General features: G+C 42.8%; 1 protein-coding gene across 1 annotated transcript; it reads right to left on the reverse strand.

The window, feature by feature from the left end:
• Window positions 1-2,710: 2,710 nt before the first annotated feature.
• LOC140160637 (lipoyl synthase, mitochondrial-like) lies at window positions 2,711-21,816 on the reverse strand. Its single transcript, XM_072183895.1, is given in 11 exon segments — window positions 2,711-3,166; window positions 4,935-5,117; window positions 6,029-6,174; window positions 7,224-7,352; window positions 8,074-8,131; window positions 9,101-9,203; window positions 9,205-9,258; window positions 10,153-10,233; window positions 11,308-11,401; window positions 12,235-12,428; window positions 21,568-21,816. Coding segments are annotated over 11 exon segments (1,158 nt in total). The 5' UTR covers window positions 21,619-21,816; the 3' UTR covers window positions 2,711-3,101.
• Window positions 21,817-21,818: the final 2 nt, after the last annotated feature.

Here is a 21,818-nt window from a genome sequence, read left to right on the forward strand (position 1 = left end):
GTATTGGGACAAGGAATGAGACTGGCCATCTTACATTTGAGAGTGTTAAGTTCTGAACCAAGAAGGACATTTGCATGGCTGAATGATCATGAATTGATTACATATGAGAGTAAATGTTCACTTGGTGGGGATTTTAAACTGCACAAAACCACATGTGTTTTTTTCCCATTATTAACACGCCATGAATCAACTTTTGTGACAATCACATAGGCCTACTTGGTGAATTTTGAAAAGGGCAGTTTTTGTCTTCAATTATGGCTCATTAAGCCATGAAGTCATGGACATCTTTATTTTCACACAACACTTAGTAAACAGTCATATAATTATTTTTAAGTTAGTTTTATTGGTGCAAAACTTTACCTTACGATGTTATGACGAAGAGAGGGGGGACTTATTTCTTGTGATGTGTTTAGCATACTCTTTTAAAGGTACAGTTTAATAAACTATCCACAAAAACAGCTTACTTTCCAATTTCAGTTTATTCCGATATTGAATTTGTGAGTTTTGCATAATTGCATCTATTACAAAGCCCTATAAGCCAGTGTATTGTAATTTCTGTACAGTGGCATGTCCAGGGCACACCGTCATCATCCCTATATCTTCGTGTTAAAAATTGCTGTGATAGTACGATGAATCCTCACGTTTTTCAACAACTACGCATGGTGATTTTATTCGAGATAGGCCGTGCAACTCAGGCTAAGCATACAATTTGAGATTTTGAGCGCCTGCCACACTGTTTCTATTCTATGTTTTACGATTTTCGCATGATCAATATATGGCTGGCCAGTAACCGCCATTAACGTGGAGCTGCTACGCGTAGCTTACTTTTTCGCTTCATGGAGCTAAATTGACCAATCATGTTAGATCTTTTCATTACGCTGAGCCAGTGGATGCATCCTTGTTCCAGAGAGAGAAAACTCTTGCCAAAATTAATGTTTACAATGGGGATTTTAAATGAATCGATTGTAAATAAACCACGACCACTCGACCAGTTGTACAGGATCAATACCATTGTTTGATTAGTGTATAGTCAATGTTACCTTGCATGCATGTGTCATGTGTGTGGCGTGTTTGTTTGTTTGTTTGTCTACTGTGTCAGGCCAGGATCACTGACACCCACGGTACTGATACTCTCATACTATCACGGTGATCATATTGTTGAATGTTGTTGACTTAAAAATAATCATGATGCAGTCATGTCTACAGTAGAACTCACCACGACCTTTGAAGGACTTAAACCCTATTAAAAGCTATTAAACCAAGATAACACTCAATGAAAACGGCTCAACTATGTTACATCAGATCTTCTCTGGTTAAATACACACTGCACTTGTGTCTGTTTTACCTGTGCAATGAGCAATGAGCTGGTATTATAGTTTCAGTTGGGTGAACGATTATAAAGCTTAACGCATAAAGGTAACAATACTGTGGGCTTTTGTTTACGAAATGAGACAATAGTCTGCTTATTGTTAACCAGCGTTCTTGAAAATGAGAAGCTTAATGACTTAACACGGTTTAGAAATAATTTCTTCATATTTTTTGGTACAAAAGTACCAATATTTCCAAACACCTAAATTAGCTAAAAATTTAGGACATGTTGCAAAACTATATTTTCTAGAATTTCAGAGAATACTTTAAATATTGGCGGTTATTTTTTACACAGTAGTGACGTCAACTAGGCAATGGCCTATACTTCTAACATACACTATTTGTAGAGGTCACGCGTCAATGGTGAGCGCACTGAGTATTGTGTATAGGAAAACGGACAGTAACTACAGTATGTATGGCCTACTACTAGTATATAAAGTAAATCCGAACTGGTTTGCAGTTTGTTGAAGGTCGAATTCACTTGCAGGGACACCGCAAAGTTATACAAATTAGCTCCGGCGATACACTGCAGATCGCAGAACTGTGTGCATAGTTTACCACCACTCTGCCTAGCTATATAGTTATGTACAATACTGTATGAGTTTCTTATGAGTGCATGTCCATCTTAATAATAAGTCAGTTTGTACTTTTCATAAACTACTTTTTGAATCATAACTTTCGTGACCGAGGATATCTTGCAACTACGTGACGCTTTCGTCTGGCAAATTCTTAATGAATAAATTCGCTTCACGTAATGAGTAAGTCGTACTTAATTAGTCAGTTTTACCTCCGAGTAATGAAAAACTCTAACATGATCATGATTGGTCAATTTGGCTCCACGGAGCAAAAAGTCAGCTACGCAGTAGCAGCTCCACGTTAGGCGGTTGCGACCTACCATATCAGTATCCCATATGATATTTCTATTGCAAGAAAATTTTATTTGTTGTCAGGTTTTATCTTAAATACACTAACTGGAAATTAAATACACTAATTAGTGAGGACCGGTATTTTGCTGTGGATATGTTTAACTGCAATTTGCGGGTAAAAAATTTGAAATCCTGAGTAAAAATTTTGATCATATTCAACTCTTTGAGAAAAAATTGATATAAAAGAATGCATGTAAAATCCAGCTGCAATACAATGTACATTATTGACACACTATCACTCTCTTTATTTACGGCAATAATAGAATATCGATTTCAATCGAATTGAATACGATGCTCAGTTTTGAGTTTGTAGTTGACTACTAAGCGACCTAAGCGATCGATTGCTAGCCAATCAGATAGAACTCCTTTTCTTGCGTTCGGTGGAATACCAGTCGCCCGTCGCTCACCACCGGAGTATTAAATTTATATTTATCGAATAGGAAGTCTACACTGTGCAGGGGGGTGCATTGGGGTCTGAAGCCCCTGCACTTTGTTAAAAATTATGTAAATTCAGCCGTTTTTTGGCGATTTTAGCCATTGAGCCCCCCGCATAACTCTGAAAGCCCCTCTGAGCCCCCTGGAACAGATCCTGGACACGCTGATGCTATATATATGTATAAATTGGATGTCTTTATCAAACAACCAAATCTGCAAGATTATGGATAAGTCATGCACACAAACAATGTGTAGTCCTAGTTTTCTGTTGGTATAAAAAGGTTTTAAGTTTTTTGAAGTTACGGGATGAGACTGTAGATCATAAAGTGCCCCTTTCATAGACTATGTGGCTGATATCATTTAAGATTGTTTTCAACTGGTCCCTTCTTCTTTCTTCTGTTTTCTGTTGTCAAGAATTTTTTTGAGGAAGAATTCACCTGTAAAACAATCCAAAGAAAGAAAGAAAGAATACTTTCAATAATATGGAATGAGTGAGTAAAATCATAACATTCTAGCTAATGAGCAGTAAACAGTGGCTTGCATTAAACATTCAACTTCTACTACTTTGTTAAACACTCTCAGTGACACGCCAAATTAGAAAATCTAATTTTTTTGGTCTTCAAAAAAAATAATTCGCAAATTGTGAGTGCTACTTACTGTCTTGTTTGTTTGTATTAATGCTTCCCTATTTAATAAAATGCCAATGAAAGAGACAAAAATGCAAAAAATGCCATGCCATATTGTGTGAGTAAGCTTTAAACTTGCGTCATGTCAGTGACGATCACTAAACTTTAGTGATTGCATGGAAAAAACCCACGACTCAAATTGCCATCCAATTCATTGCCTAATTATGGTTGAATTTCACTAATTTCATCAGATTCTTGTTGGATGATGCACTTACAGATGTAATTTTGTTGTATTTACTGCAATTATATCATGATCCATACGGTTCGGTGTGCACGACCATCTTGAATTTGAACCCGGAAGTAGGTGATTCTTCCGAAGTTCGCAGCCGATTTTGAAGGTTTTGTTTCAAAGAAAATTCACTTTTAATACCCCCCTTCCCCCGTTTGGAAAAATGCAACTCCCCGGTATGTTTAATACAAACAATATGATACAACCCAAAGTGAATTAATAAAGGTACAATTTGCTATTTGAATCAATGTTGGAGGAGTTTGTCCATACGGACTGAGCTTGCAATTTTCCAGCACTACGTTTTCTTCCTGTTTTGTTGTTGAAAAACATGAATAAAATAAGTGGCCTCATAACTTGTTCAACTATTTAAGAATAAAAAAACCCAAAAAACTTAACCATTGTAAAGGACGCAATCCTTCTTCGAACCATTTTAAGCATTTTGACTGCTCAGTGCCAGAAATGGGTAAGGTAATAGCTGCCGTGTGTAGCTGCCATGTGTAGATGAGTACAATATACTGTGTGTAAATTGCCAAATGTTCACAGGGTAGCTTTTGTACTTACCTACTTCTGGCAGTGAGCAGTCAATTTATGCACAGCAGGAAAGCTACTACTTCACAAAATTTTAATTCAAGATCAATTTATTACCACTGACACTGCTTTATCCAAGTCAGACCTCAGATTAAGCAGTATCACGTCGCAAGTTGCATTCCAAAATCTATTATACAAGTCTGAATTCTGACATAATCGGTTTGTTTATGATTTGTTGTGATGATTGAAATGTGGCAAAAAACCAGTGTGCAAAACCAGTGTGCCTTACTGTTTCTGAGTTTGATTGACATGTGATGTCAGACACAAACAAGTTCATTATCTTTGGCTCTTACTAAAGTTAATTTTTTATTACTTACGACTTACGTGGTCCAGGTACGCGCTAGTGATCGGTAATTGCGTAGAAGCGGCGAGGTCTCCTCCCCTTTTACGCGCTGACAACCAATGGGTCAACCATCTTGTTGTCAAGACCATTGATCAGCCAATCAGTGTGAATTGTTTATCACTCTGTGTTTACGTTCGTGTACACTCGGCGCAGAGCACAGACCACGGAAGTAATAAAACATTAATTATACAGCATTCAGAACTCATCATTTAAACTAGAGTCTGAAAAAACTCCTAAAACTGATTATCCCCAGTTAAACTATATAAAGTTAAAAATGAAAAATTTGTTTCTAGACCTTCTAGGGAGATCTGCATTACCATAAATGACAAAACTGAGAATACCATAACATATATACCAACCTGCTTTATAAGATGACCTTACAAGGGGACCACTAGCAGTATAAGCAAAGCCTAATTTGTTACCAACTTGTTCCCAATAGTTGAATTTCTCCGGTGTTACATATTCCGACACTTTTAAGTGCCTCTTTGTTGGTTGCATATACTGTCCTAGAGTTATACAGTCTACATCTATTGCACGCAAATCTGAAATGATAGAAATCACAAGAATGGATAGTAATAAAGTGACAAAAAAAGAAAATCCTGTTTTACGGGCCCGACCGACCCAGATTTTCCAAAAGTTGGGAAACAAATTTTTCCTGTACAAATGAATGCCGACACAAATTTCGAAAATATCAGGAACAATTTTGTTTTTGTATTTCCCCATATTGCAAAATATTACATATTTTGGTGATTTTTCAACAACAAAAAAAGCCAGACCGACCGACCCTACTTGAAAGGTCCATCGCCTAACAGGTAGTTATCAAACAAACCAAAGATCAATAACAACTTACAAAAGAAACTAGCCTTCATGCCTAAAATGTAAACATGAAATGTTGAAAATCAAAATTTTCTGCCAATCAATATTTGATCCTTCTCACAAATGTAATCACATTTTTTTGACTCCTGCCACTCCTATAGTCAGGTTGGCTTCCTAGAGAGTTATGTCAGTGTGAGCTCCAGTCTCCAGTGTGTGCCGTATCAAATTGTATGTATTGACTCATAGAACTGGAAATTTATTGTGTGATCAAAAGATGGTATGTCTGTACATTTTTGGAGCTACTTTTAGGGCTGGCATGAGTTGTGACTTTACCGACTTATAGAGTGATCTAGTCAGCAATTTTCTGCGAAATCTAATTGGACATTGTGGGTTTTCTCTACACTAGGTGACTAGCTGATGTCCTTAAACTTGTGGAAAGTGTAAGTTTTCAAGTGCTGAGAAGTTCTGAAGTCAATCAAACAAAGTTTTTTTTTGTTTTTTTTTGTACAGTGAGTCAATCAACATGCACTTCCAGCTGTGCACCTTTAATCTTGCTACTGAAGCCTGGTCCATGTTTGTTTGGTCAAATTTGGACAGGCCATGAGACATTGAATAAGTACTAGAAAAGATGACTTACCTTTCATAGTTTGAAATATTTCTTCATCTGCTTCTCCTAATCCTAACATGATAGAGGTTTTAGTAACTAAATCTGGTTTGACTTTTTTAGCATGCTGTAGAACAGACAAAGTTTGCTTGTAATTTGCTCTAGGATCTCGTACAAACCTGAAAATATATCATGAGAATAAAACTGATAAACATACAGATGTTAATGCGGTGTGCTAGACATAGGCTTCAACATAAAGAAGTTTTGAGGTATTTTCTCAAAATATCAAGAGTTATCTCAAGAACCACTGAAGCAATACTAGGCTTGTTTGTACTAATTTTAATGCATTTTTCATGATAATTCCAAATATGTTCATGAAAATGTACAATTGTATAGGCAAAATATCTAATTCTCGATCATGAGAGGGCGACCTTCTGCGTTATTGTGTCAGCTACTTTTAGTGGAATAACACAATCATGCGCGACCTACATGACCAAATCTTGACCTTGCCTATGGCGATGACTATTATTTGAAGACTGTGATTGGTCAATTCTCAAAAGCTGTGTAGACATGTAGTCTTTGCATAGTACGCTTGACCCAAATATCTGTACATACACAAGTTGGCTCTCGTGATCGAGAATTAGATATTTTGCCTACATATATATAATTGTTTAATTTTTGAAGCTTGTCCTTTGTAGCCGACTTTCTGCGCGGAGAGGGTGAACATTTATATATGATTGAGATTGATTGGAAGTATTCAAATTTATAAAGTATCAATGATGGCATCCAGACTTATTCCCAAGACAAGGTTCATAGATTTGAGTAATCAATTTCAATTTTACTGAGTAGCAGATGGGTACCCAACTAGCAATGCAATCCGAAGGGCTCCAAATGAACAAAAACCAAGACAGATTGGGACAGCCAGGGTAACTATGCTACTCTTCTCATGACTGATTGCTATAAAGGGCTTCTGGTACCAACTGCATATTCATCTCTGAATGATAGGGTGCCCTCATGGTTCAAATACCAATTTGTAAATTCACCATCTACCGATGCTACCAAATAAACCCTATAACCCAGCAAGTTTTACATCACCACTAGAAATTGAATCCGGGACCTTATACAATAGAGGGGAGTCCCTAACCACTGTGCCATGCCATGCTCTTCAGATATTATGTAACTGTATCAGCATAGTAAAGTTACGCAATCACGTACACCCACTACTTACGATTGTAGTCTATCGACAGTCTCTATATTATGTGCAAAGACATCCAACCCTGATGTGGCAATGGTAGCAACAGCTTCCATATCCCCTCGGAAATCTGGAGTCAAACATTCAACCAATATGGCTGAATTCCTGTAAAAACAACAACAACAACAGGGCATTAGAGAATAAATTGCATGTGTTCACATCTGATGGATAATGTACAAGAACTTCTGGAGTAAGCAAAATTATTGTACTGGGATCTAAATGGGCAACATATCCATTTCTTGAAAATCCATCTGGTCCTTGAACAGGTCAGCCGAGGGCTTGCATGCGGTATTATAAAATTTAGGGGGGGGGTCTGGGGAATAGGCTGCAGGGTATCACCCAGTTCCTAAAAAGTTTTTGGCTTTTTTTATGACTTAATTATCGTCATCCAATTCGAAAATGCAAAAAAAAAAAAGATTTACATCTGTGATTGTGGATTTATTGTAATTTTATATGATCGTGTTTTACATAATCATGTTTATTGAGTATGACATACAGAATTATAAGGTAAAGTTCATGATTGACTTGATTTCTGAAGAAAGAATAAAACAATCAAGATTCCAAAAGTGATTTTTGTCCATAAAACATTTCTACATGAATTGGAGAGGGACACATGTCTAGATGAATCCGCAACAGATACAGCTATTCAATCAATACTCCTGATAACATCCTATCGATGATCACAATATTAGAGAGGCTTATGTCAATAGTTTGGGCTTATGGTTGCCACAATGTATGTACAAGTGTAGAGAATTTGCTCCTTGAGACATTGGATTAGCACGTGTGTAACGGATATCTGTTGCATGTAGGGAGTTAAAATCCTTACCTTTTCTTCAACTCTATGACTGTTTCTGCAAAATGATGTGATCCACCATCTGGTAGATCTGAAATGGAAAGAATTATTTATGGAAAATTAAAAACAGTGATGTGTTCACTTCTAAAAATATTATTATTCTAAAAATATTATTATGCAGATAACATGTTCAAACTGAAAGTAAATTAAATTAAACTTCAACACTACTTGTTTATTTTCGCTTACCGGGAGCGCTTTCGAGGAACTTCCTCGTCGTCAGCCGATGTCGATCAGAGCCAACAACATCGGCTGACGACGAGGAAGTTCCTCGAAAGTGCTCCTGGTAAGCGAAAATAAATAAGTAGTGTTGAAGTTTAATTTAATTTACTTTCATTTTATTACCACTACGTATGAATCTGCAATTCTATATGTTCAAACTGATTTTGTAAACCTAAACTCAATGTGATCTACTTGCATTTCATCAAGAAAACAATGATGATGATGATGAATTGACGATCCTGTCATAAAAACCTTTGAGTATATTGCATTAGTGTTTTGTGATTCTAGCCATCCTCTTTTTATGGTATGTTTGAGTAGATATTCACACAAAAATATCAGTTGATTCCAATTTTTGTGTTAAACATGTACATGATTATTGCTCCATGGTCAATAGTGCTGCAATATTGTTCTGTTAATATGGTAAACAGAACAAAAATACACAAATTTGCTGATATTTTTGCTAAACAAATGAATTGGCAAGACATTTTGCACACAAACTTTATGTAGCTATCATTAATTTGTTTTTTAAATAGTGAGGGGGGGGAGGCTATCACAAAATGTTCCTTTGATAATGTTTTTCTCCTTTTACTTAATAAACAAAGTTAAATCCAAACAGATGGAGTGAATTTTAAAGTTAACATTTTCAATTCCAATGAGAAAAGTTGTTCCAATACATCTAACCATGCAGACGTGTGCATTAGATGCATCAACATCTCAGTGTGCATGTGCTCAACAACTAAAACACTGTTTTTAACAGACAAATAAACCTGCTTAGTCTTACCATCTCTATCTACAGATGTTAGTACTACATAATCGAGACCCCATGCTGCTATAGCAGTGGCTGTGTTTACAGGCTCATTTGGGTCTGGTAATGGTGGCTTTCTAAGCTGTCTTCACTGAGCAGAATCGACAACCTCTAGTACATGTGTCACCTAAAAGCTGTAGAAAAACAAGTGAAAGTTAAAACATCATATAGCGGTCCAAATGGGAATGGCTGCTGAGATTTGGATTCACTGAAGTAATGGGCTATTATATTTAAAATCCACACTACCCCTGTGGAAGATTCTGGAAATATCTTTCACAGGGGGAGTATGAATTTTAAATGGAATGAGCACATTAGGCAGCTCCATTTGAATTCCATACACCCTCTGCAAAAGATTCAACCTGAATCGTCCACAGAGGGAGGATGAGTTTCAAATGGAGCTAGGTAATGTGGTCATTCCACTTGAAATTCATATTCCCCCTGTGGAAAATATTTCCACAATCTTACACCGGGGGTGGTGTGGATTTTAAATGGAATAGCTAATGGGAATGGCTGCTGTGTTTTGGATTCACTGAAGTAACTCACACAGATTGAAGGTAATTTATAACTTAGCAGTGAGTTATATTTGAACTCTTCTTTGAACTCATGTACTCAAGATAAGATCAGAAGCTCAGATGTACTTTCTTGTTTGAATCAAAACTATATACCATATTTCCTTGAATAGTTATCCCCCTTCAAATAAACACTCCCCACCACTTTTTTCAAACAAAATGTTTCAAAAATGCTGGTATTTCCATGCTTTCTTGTGTAGTAAGTTTACCAAGTTGCACACATGGTTGATAATAGCGTTGATAATTTGCAAAAATCTGGTCAGAAATGCAGAAGGTCGTCATTTCAGCGTAAGTTTTAAGCTTATCTAATGATTGTAACAGGAATTATCGTTCTAAAAATGACCTCTTTTAAATGCCCCCCGTTTGGAAAATGCAATGCCCCCAGGGTGACTATTCGAGGAAATACGGTAGTTGCAAAGATATTTCTTTCTCTGTTTAAACAAAGTATTTCTGACTCACCATAATAGTAGCTGTAGCTGTCTGGTGCTCACCACCACCCCAACATTCCCCAATATTTGGGCATTTAGCTTCCTCACACACCTACAAAGTAAGTATTAAAATGTTCAGACACATAACCTATTTATCCAAACAAAGAGGAATTGTTGCTTTTAGAGTTTTATATGATATAGTACTATTATTAGACAGCAAAAATGAATCGTGTTATCAAAAGGTCATATCAAAGTACTGTTTAAAGTACCCCAAGGCAGGCATGCGAGTGACCAAAGGAAGACGCAAAGGAAGAAGACAGCCAACAAAAGAATTAATATAACGTTGTGCAGAGTAATTGTTGAAACAAGATAATGTGTTTGCAAGCTTTTTCAAACATACACACGGACACCCCCACAAACACACACATCACTATGGTCACCAAGGGAGGAAACACAAAATTAAAAAGTCTGAAATCAGACATATTAGGACAAACTCTTGCGTGCATACCAAGGGCCACATAAAACATAAAATACATCTTTACATTGCAGATGTAACAAACACTTCAACATGATAAACTTTTCAGTTTTGCTTAGGTGCAGACATTAAAATGTTCAAAAACCAAATATTTGAACAGTAGAGTGGCCACACTTCTTTCCGAGATGACACCTTGTGAAGGGGCTCCGGACCTTTCACCCTTCAGGAAAACTTGATTATTTGACTCACGACACAGTTATCTGCTCCAAGATTTTAAGCTTCACAAATCCCGGGGTCACGGTATATCAAAACAACGAATCCACGCAGACAGCTGCAGACGATACGACACAGAGTTTTGTTTCAAGTATATCATGAATGTTATGCATTTATTATAAGGCTAAATAGCAACAACCTTGACATCTTGCATTCTTGTACTTGTAAATGCTCTTGAAATGAACACAATCACACGGGTTTTCCCATTCAAACACGAGTAAAAGTACTGTAGAAAAACTTATTTCGTGTCCAGATCAGCCATGTTGTCCGGAGTGCCAAACTTTGAGTTTCGAACGCACACTTGAAGCAAAACACCCAAGAAAGCGCACAAAGGGGGGTGCCCGAACCACTGGAGGATCTAAACAAGAATCAAGGTCACAAATTTAAGATTGTTTTAAAATGACCAAATGGCACTTACACCTTGCATATTTTACTTACCGTATGTAAATTTAAACCTCTCAGTGTTTCTTTCAGTGTGTTGTAGTTCTTTCCCATAGGTATTTCTGTCTTCAACCATGGTGGTAATCGCAACCTGAGAATTAAATCACGTATTTTTTGTTTGTTAGTGGAGACACATCAAGAACTGTTTTTGTGAGATGCTCTGGCAACAAACAAAGCTATCATCATAATAACTTCTAATGAATATATTTTGAATGTGGTTAAGTCGTAGACTTGTATACAATTTGTTTTGCCTCAAGTTTGGTAGTGACGTAGATGTGTATTTTGCTGGTCGCACCGTCGCAGTATCGAATTGTGTGTGCTTAAAGTTAATCCCACAGACCATACAAACATGGATACAATCATTGCAACCGTGACAGGTCTAAAACTTGAGGCGAACCAAAGAACAGTTATCAGTCTGTTGTGTTTCTCAAATGACCCAAATTGACAAACATGATTAGAAGATGGCAAATGAAACATCGGAAAAACATCACGCACATGTTGTGAATTATTGACTTAAATTTACAATTTTTTCACAGCAGCGCAGTGTGGCAAATTAATATCGTTATTTACTTTAAAAATGCCATTTATGTTGTTCATATTCTATCACTAAAAAACTTTTGATTGACATTGAAAATAGCAGAGTAACACTGAAAAATTACTGAAATATACCAGAACAAAAGAAAGAGTAATACTGAAATTGTTGTCAAGAGGTATCGACACAGGTCACCTGTACTTATGAGTATAAATATTCAAATAGCAATGTGTGGGAGATTCAGGTTGAATATTTCTCTGCAGAGAGTGTATGAAATTCAAATGGAGCTGCGAATGTGTTCATTCCATTTGAAATTCATACTGTAGAAGATATTTCCTAAATCTTCCACAGGGGTAGTGTGAATTTTAAATGGATTAGCCTGCTGGTATTACCTTTTTATTCCCTTCTCTCTCTTCAGAACCCCCTCATACTTGAACATATTGCTATCTGGATTCTCTTGTACATCTCCTGATATGAAGTCCCCTAAGCTTGGACCTTTGGCAATTTTCTCCCTCTGCTCTGGACTCAACGTAGCATAATGTTGTCTATGAGATGACTGACACATGCAAATACACCCTGAAATACTCTGAAAATAGTCCCAAACAAAAATGTTTGGTAGACTCATAACCGGTCGCGATCTTACCTTTCCGATGTTGATTAAGATACTTCTTGCATCGATCCCGAGATCTGCGGAAAAACCAATAGTCATTTTGTCCCACATAAATGAATAAATAACAAAAACCCCGATCCCCGAGTGGACTCACCCATTCGGTGACGTCACCTACGATAATCACCCCTTATCCGACTTGGGCAGCCCCTACTCGCCAAACTTGTAGGGGCGGCGAGGTCGAGGATAATCAACATCGGAAAGGTAAGATCGCACGGTTATGAGTCTACCAAACATTTTGTTTGGGACTAGACTCAGTACACGGTCGATCTTACCGTTCCGATGTTGATTAAGATACTTCTTGCATCAACATCTGAAAGATCGATCTAGCAAGTAACCGACGGATGGAGGTACAAGATTGGCCAGCATCTGATAAGGATCGGGAGAGTGGGTAGCATGGTAATCGCGAGGTCAAACTATTTCCCCCCCTCACGGCCGGGAAACAGAAAGACTACGTGACCAGACAAAAACCCCTGAACTGAAAGTTCAGTGGTTAGAAATAAAACACTGGTTCTTACCATGTTGGAATTCTGATTGTCCATAAAACACCTGATACCCAACCACCATATTATCTCCGAGAATAGCCCTGGAGAACTTATCGCCTGGTCGTTGGTTTACGTTTTTGTAGTAAACCGTGGAAAAGGACGACGGGTTCTTCCAAGACACAGCCTGACAAATCTCTTCTATGGGGACCCCCCTATGGTAGGCCCACGAAGATGAGATAGATCTGGTTGAGTGGGCCTTGGGGCGGCGTCTTTTGCCGCCCCGAGTCCACCAACACCTGGACCAGCCACCGTGCCAGAGTCTGTTTAGCGGCTGGACCGTGCGGTTCTGCTTGAGTGATAAATAAGCGGTCATGAGCCCCTCTTACGGTTTGTGTTCGGCCAAGGTAGTGCTGTAGCGCCCTCACCGGGCACCACAACCTGTCTTCGACTATTGATGAACCCTGCCCAATACTGGGGAGGAAGAGGGCGAGTGTCGGAATGTACTTCGCTCATTTTTGCAAGGAAATCCAGGCGAAGAAACAGCGTCGCCCGTTGTTAGTAAATCGGAGGCTGACTTGAGACTGCGTGCAACTCTGAGCAGCGCCGTCCCGAAGCCAACGCCAGAAGAAAGGCCGCCTTAAGAGTGGCGTATTTAAGGGTCGCTTTTGACAGGGGCTCAAAGGGGACCCTTAATATACTCCAAGACTGTGTTGAGGTCCCATGGAGGACCACCTTCCTTTCGGCGGGCGCTCGTTGAACATACCGTCGAGAAGAAGACTTAGGGACCCATCTGAATTGATAGTCGACCCGTCTTCGAATCCTCGATGAATCGAGAGAATGGCTGACTTATAGTTGGCTATCGTTGCCTGTTGAAGTCCTGACCTGAACTTTTCTGTCAGAAAATCTGCCACTAGAGGCACAGAGGCTCTAGTGGGAGCTGTATTTCTCTCATCGCACCATGCGTAGTAGGGAATAAACGCTGACTATACGTGCGGAGGGTAGACTCTCGTCTACCCCGGCGATGAGAGAAAGCAGCTTCTGATGAAAAGCCTCCCTCCGCCGCCACGTTCCTGATAAGGGCCATGCAGCTAACTGCAGGTGCTCTAGTGGTAGACTTGGTACCTCTCCTCCGGGCAGCCGGAGTAGATTTGGTAACGCGGGGAGTACTCGCGGCTGTGCCGCTAGTAGATCCACCATCGGTCGAAACCACAGGTGTTTCGGCCAGAACGGTGCTATCAGAATGGCGTTGCAATCCTCCCTCCCGATCTTGGTCACCACCCTTGCGAGTAGCGAGATCGGGGAAAGCGTAAGCAGTCATTCCTCCCAGTCTACGGACAGAGCGTCCACGGCGAATGCCTGTGGGTCTGCGACCCTCGAGCAGTACACGGCAGCTGATGATTGCGATGAGATGCGAACAAATCTATCGAGGGGTGGTACATCACCTCGAAGATCGTCTGGGCGACCTGCGGAGCAAGGGACCATTCTGTAGGTCCCGACACCTTTCCTCGTGACAGATCGTCGCGAGGATGTTGGTGACTCCGCTATGTGCATCGCTCTCAGCGTAATCTGCCTGGCCTTGCACCACCCTATCAAGCGTAGTGCGTGCAGGCACAACCGTGGTGACCTTGTGCCCCCTTGTCTGTTGAGGTAGGCTACCACGGTTGTGTTGTCCGTTTGGACAACGATATGAGATCCACGATCACCTTCTCGAAATGCTGGAGAGTTCTCTCCACTGCCCAAAGTTCGAGAAGGTTGATATGGAACTCCGTCTCCGTGGCCGACCATAGGCCGAGACTGAGTCCCGTGGATGTGGCCCCCCAGCCCAGTTTTGATGCGTCGGTCGTCACTTTCGTGGCCTTTTGCGCTGGTGCAGGGAACCTGACACCTTGAGTCAAATTGGGCTGATGGGTCCACCACCAGAGTTCCTCTCGCGCGATCTCCGACATCGGAACGCGAGGATATTGGTGACGACTGGGCCTGTAAAAGGCTAGAAGGTGTAGTTGTATAGGCCTCATGTGAAAGCGGCAGTGCAGTGCGAGGTCTACCATACTGGCCATAAGGCCCAAAACCTTCATCCATGCCACAGCGGGTGCTCCCTCTGACTCGGCCAAGAGTCGCGCACACCTCGCCATGTTCGTCACCCTCTCGGGTGAGGCGCCCGATCCCCTCCTTGAGGTTGATCTGGGCCCCTAAGAATAGTGGTGTCTCTGCGTCGGGACCAAATTGGATTTCTTGGCGTTGATCAGAAATCCCAGGTCCCTTTGCACCGTGCGGACTACTAACTCCACGAGACACTGTGTCTCCAGTGGGAATGTGCGTCCGTAAATGAACCAATCGTCCAGGTAGCAACACATGTTGACTCCCCTGCGCTTCAGGTGCGCTGCCACCGCCCTGACCAGGAGTGTAAACACTCTGGGGAGGTGGACAAGCCGAATGGCGAGCATCGAAACTGGTAAGTTTGACCCTGTACCTTGAAGCGTAGAAACCTCTGATCTTGAGGTGCGATCGGAACATGCAGATATCGTCCGAGAGATCTAGCGATGCCGCCCACATACCCTTGATGGGGCAGGCTAGCACCCGGCGAGAGTCTCCATTCTGAACCTCTTGGGCCTGATGAACTCGTTCAGCGGCTTGAGGTTCAGAATGAGCCTCAATCGCCGGTCTTCTTTGGAGCCAGAAAAAAGCGTGCTCCAAAACCCTTGGTGAAAGGGGGTAGACCGGGACAATCGCTTGCCGTGAGAAGCTGAGTGACCTCTGACAGTAGTGCCCGGCGCTGGGGGCCGTCTGGCGGCACTACCGTGGACCTCTGAATCGTGCAGGCGCCACGAGGGTGGCTGGTAAATTCCAGCCTGTAACCCCCACTGACCACTGACAATACCCAGGCGCCGGTGAGATGGCATGCCATCTCTGGGCGTGTCTGTCATGACCGCCCACAGGGGAATCCTGTGGGAAGTCAAACCTGCCGGCATGGACTGTCGACCGCCCGTGCCCTCAGGACCGATCTGGTTTGCCACCCTTAGAAGAACGGCTCTTCTTAGGGGGCTTGCCATCTGATCCAGCACTACTCTTGCGCTTCCCAGTTTTTTGGGAGGTGCTGGAGTAACCTCGGGCTCGGTGTAGTCTGTGGTGCGCGTCCTGCTGAAGCGGAGCTGGCGCTGAAGAACGCTTAGAAGACTTCTTCTTCTTGTGCTTCTTCTTACGCCTTACTGCCCTTCCCTTGGTCAGGGCAGCCTCCGACTTCTTCAGAGTGCTCTCATTGGTGGCCTTCTTTGCCCGGTCCTCAACCGTGGCGCAAAAGGCCTGTCAAAAAGTAGCCCCTGTCCCACCGAGTCTGACTTCTTCATTGCATCAGCAAAGTCGGAGCCGTAAGTTGACTGGAGGGACAGACAGGCATTCTCCGGCGGCGAGATGACATCCTATGGGCTAGGCCCATAGAACTCTCGTTGAGGTTAGCTGTTAGCACCGCTAACAGATTAACCTCATGCGGAAGAGTTCCGGCGTTGCCCGTGGTCGTTAGCTACCTTCCTACCGAGGTGCTCGGCAAGCGTGGTAGCGGCGCTAGAGACTCTGATAGCGGCGTGCTCGCTTATCGATGAGCTTTAGCTCCTCCTCCCACTGGGGGGAGAACGACCCGTGCGCCTTGGCCGCTAGCGGCAGGCGCTTGGCAACGTCTGGATCCATGTCAGGGACCCTGAGGTAGGTTTCGTAGTCCTCCTGCGAAACACGCGGTGGAAGCGTGCAAGCAGCGCGTCAAACTCCAGCGAGCCTGACAGCCCTCTGAAACCTACCCTTGAGGTCCGCCCGGGAATGCAAGTGCGGGCGACCCTTGTGTGGGCCAGCTAGCTGGGCATCCTACTGAAAAGATGCCCTGGTCCTCCTGAACGGACTCCTCCTGAGAGAAGCCAGGCCCAACCCTTGGGCCACACGGCTCATCACCTCAGCGGTGTCCGCAGGCAGACCATTGCTAGCGAGTTCCTCACGGGGAAGCGGGGGAAGGATACCTGAAGCTAGCTGCACAGTCTCAACAGACTGTGAGTCGCTACTGGTTTCATCTTCCGACTCCTTTCCCTCGCCTTCAGACTCTGACTCACTCTCTGATGAGGAAGAGATCTGGCAACGGGCATCTGAAGGTGGACAGGAGGTGTCGCCACCGTGTGGCTAGCCAACTGAACACCAGCAGAAGAGGAGTACTCCCGCTAGACCCGAGATGCTAGCTATAGCACCCGGGATCCGCGCTCTCGCTGCTGTCGCCCTAGCCATAGCAGTGTGCGGCCTACCCTGAGCTGTATCAGGGTTAGCCACTCGCCGCCGGGTTGGGTAACAACTGGTGGTACTGCTTGCCCAGCGCTAGGCGGCACTTGCCACGGAGCTAGACCGTGGAAGAAACCACCCTGCGGCGGATACCACGGGGCATACCCTGTTGGTAGCTGACCCTGAAAGGATCCGCCACCAGGAAACCCCATGGAGCAGCAGTACCAGTACCGCCTCCCCCTGTTGCCACAGAGACTGTGGTAACCAGGACGAGTCCTGCGGTACCTGCGTGGTTGTAGCGTAGGTGCCCGGTAGGGCTCCCGGCTGCGTACCACTGTACCCATGCCTCTGGCGTTCCCCGCTAGAGGATCAAGCCGTGTGTATGGGTACCCGCTATACTGGCTGTCCCTTGGCTAAAAGGAGCTTGCCTAGTATCACGGGTAGCTGGCGTGTATACCCTCGATCAGTCACCTCGCTACCTGAATAGGCAGTATCAATCAATGGAGCCATGCTCCGCTGAATAGATAGTGATCGATCATAAGAGGGTAATTGACCCATTGACTGTAATGGATCACCCACGCTCTGCTGGCTCTCGAGGACATAAGTGGGTTGTTGATCAGCCAGGCTGTTCAAACTACCTACCCTAACCTCTTGAGCCTCGCCCAAGGTCGCTGTGTGTGGCGGACCACTCACGGCAGCTATGGGCGCGTGCATAGTGGCTACCACTGAAGTCAAGCCGTGCTCGTCTCGGTAGCTGCCACTGTTTACACTTGGGTCGCTGTCCCGTGAGAGACTGCGAGCCCAACCCCGATATAACCGCTAGCCAGTCCCGGAGGACAGCCGGCAGCCATTCCAAGGCCCAGGGAATCACTTTCGGCGGTCCCACCATGGAACGCTGCCGTGTGACAACCCCAGTTGGTTCTGCTAAGACTACACCTGAAGCGTTAGCCCGGTATCGTCTCTGCTAAACCCATACGCGTTTTCATTCGACCCTTGCGAGAACGAAAGGCGTGCTGCGTGCCGTGGATCAGCCCAGGCAAGCCCGGGGTTCCACTGGCACGCTGCGTGCTACAGACCGGCGAGGCAAGTCCGCTGCACGCTGTATGCCAGGATTCAACCCAGGCAACCCCGGGGTACCCTTGGCATACTGTCCGTGCGCCGGCTACTTCATGCGGGTGCTAGACCCGCTGTTCATCAGCAATAGGCGGGTGTCCACCTGCAAGAAGCTTCGCTAGAGATCTCACTGGTAGACTTGTACTCGCCTGTTAGGGCAAGTACCGCCCTGCTACCTGCTACTAGCTTAGGCGTAAAGTCAGTGCTTTTCGCTGGCTGCTAGGCCTTCGGGCTCGCTAGCAGTCCCGGAGGGTCCGCCTGCTTGCCGGGACCGGAGCCCCAGAGGTTACCTTAAGCGTGGCCCTTGCCGTCTCGCTAGTACCTACCATATCAATCTGACCTGTAGGCTTCTGTTTCTTAGTCTTAAGTCTTCTGTCTGTGTCGAAGACCTAAGCGGCGCTACTTTCTAAATCCTCGAAGTGGATGTCCGATAAGCCTATGCAAAAGGAAGCACACTTATTTGATTTAGAGCAATCCCTGTGGGAGTAGCAGAGTGGATCTGGGTCCCACTCTGGTACAAGGAAGGGCATGATTGACAAGGCCTAGACATTGTAGTAATCGGGGCGTACAGCACTACCCCCGAACACAAGCTCAAGCCCAATAAACAGACCCACACGCACAGTGGCTGGCGCTGATGTAGTGGTATGATATAAAAATATATATACAAAGGGATGAAAAACTGAAAACCTTTTGGGAAGATTTGTCAGGCTGGTCCCTTGAAACCCACGAACTCTTAGCAGTAACTCGGCGTCATCAGGCGCGTACTGAAAAAGATATAACGATAGAGCACACCATAAACATAGCGATAATCACTCACCATACATGTATACACAGTACTGTACAAACATCTATTGTAACTTACTAGTCTGTTATAGTTGTTTTACGTGAGAACAAAAATAAAATGGCGTCCTAAGAGCGGCCATTTTGAAAACGTGTGTCCCGTATATGAGCGGAAACACACATACAAGCTAAGTTTTGGATCGTTTTGTCACTTTTCTAGCGAAAAATGTCGTCAAAACTATCTCCCTAGCGACTATACTGGTTGGTTTTTACCTCAGTGTAACAAACAAACTGTATATCTCGATCCTTTGGTTAAATAATGATACTTAGCGTTGGTAAAGAAAAATCCACGTCTATCTCATCTAGAAACCAAGGAGGATAAGGGGTGATTATCGTGTGTGTCATTGAATGGGTGAGTCCACTCGGGGGATCGGGGGGTTTTTGTTATTTATTCATTTATGTGGGACAAAATGACTATTGGTTTTTCCGCATCTCGGGATCGATGCAAGAAGTATCTTAATCAACATCGGAAGCGGTAAGATCGACCGGTGTACTGAGTCTAGAAATTGTACAAACTGATGTCAAATAACTTATGACACTGGTGAAATTATTTACATTTATATAACCAAGATTAAACTATTATAGAAGAGTACAATGTACCACGAATAGCAAAAGGTCTAGAATTTCAACTTACGCATGTACATGTACATGCCTCTGAAATGCTAGAAAATAATGAATAATGAAATAGTTGCCTCATTTATATGGTTTGAAAACAATGTTATGATAAACGATAAACATAACATAGACTTTCATTAGCCTTATAATTTATTAAATTGAATTATGAATGTCATCATCACATCGGAGCCTCATTCGCATCAGTTACGTAATCACCCTAATTATTTTGGATTATTCCCTTTTATTAGTATCATTATCATCTGTTCTTGTGCAAAAATTGATGAATAAATATGTTTAAATGCATGCTTGAACCATATTTTGTACTTTGTTCTCAAAATGACAAAAAAATTACTTAGGCAATTAGCGTAGCAGGCTGACGATAAGGGGTTAAATATTCATTCTTAAATTTTCATGACTATATATGGAATAAACGGTTGTGCCCTCAGGCTGCAAGCAGCCCCTCAGGCATAAATTAGCCTAGGGGTTCATTCATATATTTTCATGACGAAACAGACTAATGCTGGTTTCATACTCTCTGCCGCTTGCCGCTGAGCACTTGTCTGCAAGCGGGAGTACCACAGCGGCAGCGGCATGACTCTGAAAGCCAGCGTAGGAAACAGTGTAGGAAAGCTACAAGAATCACCATCTTCCACCAAGCTCTAATATACATGTAGGTCACCTCGTCATTCCATTGGAAAACATTGTGCAACCGAACCAACGCGCCTCAAGAGACAGCTAAGAACTGTCCAAAGTATTCATTCATACCTCGCACCACAGTAGATTGGAAAGCACTACCCGAAACAATAACAACAATTCCGGATAAGAAGAAATTCAAGGAAGTCAGTATTACAAAACTGCAAAGCAACCAAACAAAAGCAACTAAGATCAGTAGTACGGTAGGCCTATAGCACCACCTGCTTGTTTGATCCCTTTCAGGGGCGTTGCTTAATGTTTCCTACTTGTTATGCTTGTTTCTGCCGCTTGCCACTGAGCAGCATGACGCTTCATCATGCCGCTTTCACTTGTCTGCAAGCGGAGCGGCACACCGCTGAGCGGCAGCGGCATGACTCTGAAAGCCACTATTGCCGCTTAGCACCGCTCCAAAATCATATTTTGTTCTCATACGTCAGAACGGCACCGCTCTGAGTTGACTTTAACTCCTATAGAAAAAATGTTAAATTCGTGGACATTGTGGAACATTCAACTACGCTTGTTACAATGTACTCCGGGACTAATCATGCTAACTACATGCGCGTACAATGCTACTCTACGCGTCCATATTAGCGAATAGCGAGGCTATCTGCGTACAACTGCTTACTACGAACAGCCACGCAAAGAGCATGTTCCATGATGTACACGAATTTGATAATTTAGTGGTGCTGCCGCCGAAGCAAAGAGGTGGAGTGATCGATATCGGCTTGCCGCTGGTCACGGGCGCCGCTGGTCACGGGCGCCGCTAGCGTTTCTGGTGCAATTGCGCAGTGAAGCAAAATCATCTTCAGAGTGGCAAAGCAGCAAGTGGCATGAAAGTATGAAACCAGCATTAGGCAGTACCAAACCAGAACCAGAGCCACTGTTGCCGCTCAGCACCGCTCAAAAATCATATTTTGTTCTCATGAATACGTCAGTAAGCTTATAATTATTTGGTTTTGACTTTAGTTTACAAAATTGCATTAAAGAAATATGTACATTTTTACTGCTTGATAGTTTATTTATAATATAAAACTATAATATAAGTAGCATGTATTCATTACCTTCTTTACATTGTGTGGAAGCAAAAATCGAAATGTATGTAACATTGCCATTGCTTGTTTACAACTCTGTGCAATATTGCAATTGCAATTTATGCAAAGGTGGTTTTATGCTGTAAAATTATTATCCAAATTTGAAACAAATAAAGCCAAGCCAACTAGCCAAGCACCAGATCTCAATGGCAGAAAGTAATCAAATTAAAACTAAATTACTTTAAACACTAAACTGATACGAATAACGAAAGGTTCCCGTT

This window comes from Amphiura filiformis, chromosome 9 (genome assembly GCF_039555335.1).
Source record: "Amphiura filiformis chromosome 9, Afil_fr2py, whole genome shotgun sequence".
In the NCBI taxonomy this organism is placed as follows: domain Eukaryota; kingdom Metazoa; phylum Echinodermata; class Ophiuroidea; order Amphilepidida; family Amphiuridae; genus Amphiura; species Amphiura filiformis.